General features: G+C 57.8%; 1 protein-coding gene across 1 annotated transcript in view; it reads right to left on the bottom strand.

Moving 5' to 3' along the window:
* LOC113407969 (beta-2-microglobulin-like) overlaps window positions 1–3290 on the bottom strand; it is a gene marked incomplete at its 5' end in the record, with an annotated part of 3501 nt that extends 211 nt beyond the window's left edge. The window contains 2 exons of the mRNA XM_029913356.1: window positions 101–205; window positions 3000–3290. Of these exons, the coding sequence (XP_029769216.1) occupies window positions 101–205; window positions 3000–3290 (396 nt within the window). The remainder of the gene's footprint in view (window positions 1–100; window positions 206–2999) is intronic.
* Window positions 3291–3701: the final 411 nt, after the last annotated feature.

Raw genomic sequence — 3701 nt, 5'->3', positions numbered from 1 at the left:
GGGGGCTGAGTCGGAGGGAGAAGGTCATGGGGCAGGGGTGGGGAGAGTGTGAACCTGGGGGGGGGGTAACCCCTCAGGGATGGGGTCCAGGCCCACTTACTGCTGATGTTACAGCACTGGTACACGATCCACGGGGCGAGCAGCACCAGCAGCACCAGCAGGATCGGTACGATGACCCATAAACACGTCTTGGGGCACGTGGGGACTGCCAGGGAGAGAGACAGGGTTACTACTCCGCTCCCGGCCCCACGCCCAGAGCAGTTAAACACTACCCAGGCTCCTGCCGGGAGGCTGCGGCGTGGAAGGGGTTCCGTGTTCGGAATCCAAGATACCGCACAAGCTCCCAAAACAGAGACCAAGGAAACCGGCCGCTCCCCTTGGCCAACTCCCCACATGGCAGCGAGCGACGGAGCCAGCCGCTTCCTCCAGCAACGGGCTCCACTCACCCACCTTGCTCTCGGCTGGCTCTTTGCAGACAGGGAAGAAAAAAGGGAAGAAAGAGAACCCAGGGAACTACAGGCCAGTCAGCCTCACGTTAGCTCCCGGCAAAATCATGGAGCAGGTCCTCAAGGAATCAATTCTGAAGCACTTACAGGAGAGGAAAGTGATCAGGAACAGTCAGCATGGATTCACCAAGGGGGAGTCATGCCTGACTAACCTGATTGCCTTCTATGAGGAGATAACTGGCTCTGTGGATGAGGGGAAAGCAGTGGATGTGTTATTCCTTGACTTTAGCAAAGCTTTTGATACAGGCTCCCACCGTATTCTTGCCGGCAAGTTAAAGAAGTATGGGCTGGATGAATGGACTGTAAGGTGGTGTCACAGAGTGTGGGGGAGTCAGGGCCCCGCAGGCGCCACGTCCTGCGATTCACCGGGACTCTCAGCCAGCCAGTGACACAGAAGGTTTATTTAGACAACAGGGACACGGTCCAAGACAGGTCTTGCAGGCACAGACAATAGGACCCCTCAGTCAGGTCCATATTGCGGGGGTTGGGGAGCCCAGACTCCGGCCCCAGGCCTCCCTCCATTTCCCCAGCCAGCTCCAAACTGAAACCCCCTCCAGCCACACACCCCAGTTCCTCCGCCAGCCTTTGTCCAGTTTCCTGGGCAGAAGGTGTCACCTGGCCCCAGCCCCCTCCTGGGCTCAAGTTACCTGCTCAGGTATCGTCCCTCAAGTGAAGTCACACCCTGTTCTCCCATCACCAATTCAGACAGTCCCAGTAAAACTCCCCTGTGACATCCCCAGGTCAGTCCTCCCCACTCCCTGCTCCGTCACAGGTGGATAGAAAGCTGGCTAGATCGTCGGGCTCAACGGGTAGTGATCAATGGCTCCATGTCTAGTTGGCAGCCGGTTTCAAGCGGAGTGCCCCAAGGGTCGGTCCTGGGGCCGGTTTTGTTTAATATCTTTATTAATGATCTGGAGGATGGTGTGGACTGCACTCTCAGCAAGTTTGCAGATGACACTAAACTAGGAGGCGTGGTAGATACACTAGAGGGTAGGGATCGGATACAGAGGGACCTAGACAAATTAGAGGATTGGGCCAAAAGAAACCTGATGAGGTTCAACAAGGACAAGTGCAGAGTCCTGCACTTAGGACAGAAGAATCCCATGCACTGCTACAGACTAGGGACTGAGTGGCTAGGCAGCAGTTCTGCAGGAACGTACCTAGGGGGCACAGTGGACGAGAAGCTGGATATGAGTCAACAGTGTGCACTTGTTACCAAGTAGGCCAACAGCATATTGGGCTGTATAAGTAGTGGCATTGCCAGCAGATCGAGGGACGTGATCGTTCCCCTCTATTCAACATTGGTGAGGCCTCATCTGGAGTACTGTGTCCAGTTTTGGGCCCCACACTACAAGAAGGATGTGGAAAAATTGGAAAGAGTCCAGCGGAGGGCAACAAAAATGATTAGGGGTCTGGAGCACATGACTTATGAGGCGAGGCTGAGGGAACTGGGATTGTTTAGTCTCCAGAAGAGGAGAGTGAGGGGGGATTTGATAGCTGCTTTCAACTACCTGAAGGGGGGTTCCAAAGAGGATGGAGCTCGGCTGTTCTCAGTGGTGGCAGATGACAGAACAAGGAGCAATGGTCTCAAGTGGCAGTGGGGGATGTTTAGGTTGGATATTAGGAAACACTATTTCACTAGGAGGGTGGTGAAGCACTGGAATGGGTTACCTAGAGAGGTGGTGTAATCTCCTTCCTTAGAAGTTTTTAAGTTCAGGCTTGACAAAGCCCTGGCTGGGATGATTTAGTTGGGGTTGGTCCTGCTTTGAGCAGGGGGTTGGACTAGAAGATCTCCTGAGGGCCCTTCTGTGATGAACTGGGACTGTTCTTAATGTGGTCTTTGAATGCTGACAGGGGAGTGTGGCTGGGATGGTCTGCATGGGGGGATGGGAGACTGGCCGAGGGAAGATACCTGAGCATGTAACATGAGAACCCAGGAAGGGGTTAGAGGCCAGGTGACACCTTTGCCCGGGAAACTGAACAAAGGGTGGGGGGAGAGTTTCAGAGCTAGCTGGTGGAATGGCTGGGAGGCAGACGGGGCTCTGAACCCCAATGGGGCTGTGGTGCCCTGGGACCCCAAGATGCACCTAATTGGGGGGAGATCCTGTTGTCTGTACCTGCAAGACCTGTCTTGGACTGTGTTCCTGTCGTCTAAATAAACCTTCTGCTTTACTGGCTGGCTGAGAGTCATGGTGAATCGCAGGAAGCCGGGGGTGCAGGGCCCTGAGTCCCCCCACACTCCGTGACACCTTCCAACCCTGATATTCTATGAGTCTGTGACTGCTCACAGGCTCCCTCCACCGTGGCGCCCGCGGGAGCAGATGAAAGTGAAGGCTGGTAATTTTAACGCAGTTAGGGGAGCTGGGAGGGGTAATGCCAGGGAAGGGGGCAGCACAGGAGGCAGCAATGCTGAGGCTGGCTGGGCCGGGGGGGGGGGGGAGGGGAGAGGGTAAGACCACTCCCCCCTTCTGACTCCCAGCCCATCACACTGACCTATCCAGGTGGCTGTGCTCTCCAGCGGGGTGGTCAGCGCCTGGTGCTGCACGCGGCAGGCGAAGTTGGCCTGGGCGTTGCTCTCTGGCCGGTCGAGGATGTAGACGCTGCGGAGGGTGAAGGACCCGTCTGCTTCCTTCGTGGGGGCTGACTCCATGGTGAGCAGAGGCTTCCCGTTCCGCAGCCATTGCACCCTGATCTCGGGGGGGTGGTAGCCGCTCACCAGGCACGGCAGAGTGACCTGCCCCTCCAGCGTCACCAGGGGCTGCAGCAGGGTCAGTCGTGGCTGGGCTGCCGGGTGGGGAGACAAGGTGAGGGTGTTGGGCTTCCAGAGGGACTGTCATGGGGGGGCCCTCTAGGTAAGGGCAGGGGAACAGACACCCGGGGGGGTCAGGCGGAAGGAAGGGGGGCCCCAGGAGCTCAGCAAGCGGGCGCTGCAAGGGAATGGGGAGCTGTACAGGGGACGGGGCGCTGGCAGGGGGTGGGCAGTGCTGTAGGGGCATGGGGGTACTGCAGGGGTACAGTATGGGGTGGGGTGCTGTGGGGAGGTTGGGGGTACTGTGGGGGGATGGGGGTGTAGTGGGGGGGGATGAGCTGTGCTGTGGGGAGGATGGGGCACTGCAGGGGAGAAGGGCAATGCTGTGAGGGGACAGAGTTCTATGGGGTGCTGTGGGAAGAGTGGGGCTCTGGCGGGGGATGGGC

The sequence above is a fragment of the Terrapene carolina genome, unplaced genomic scaffold, assembly GCF_002925995.2.
Source record: "Terrapene carolina triunguis isolate 2854851 unplaced genomic scaffold, T_m_triunguis-2.0 Scaffold606, whole genome shotgun sequence".
NCBI classification, from domain to species: domain Eukaryota; kingdom Metazoa; phylum Chordata; order Testudines; family Emydidae; genus Terrapene; species Terrapene triunguis.
This window is presented reverse-complemented; position numbering and strand designations above follow the sequence as displayed.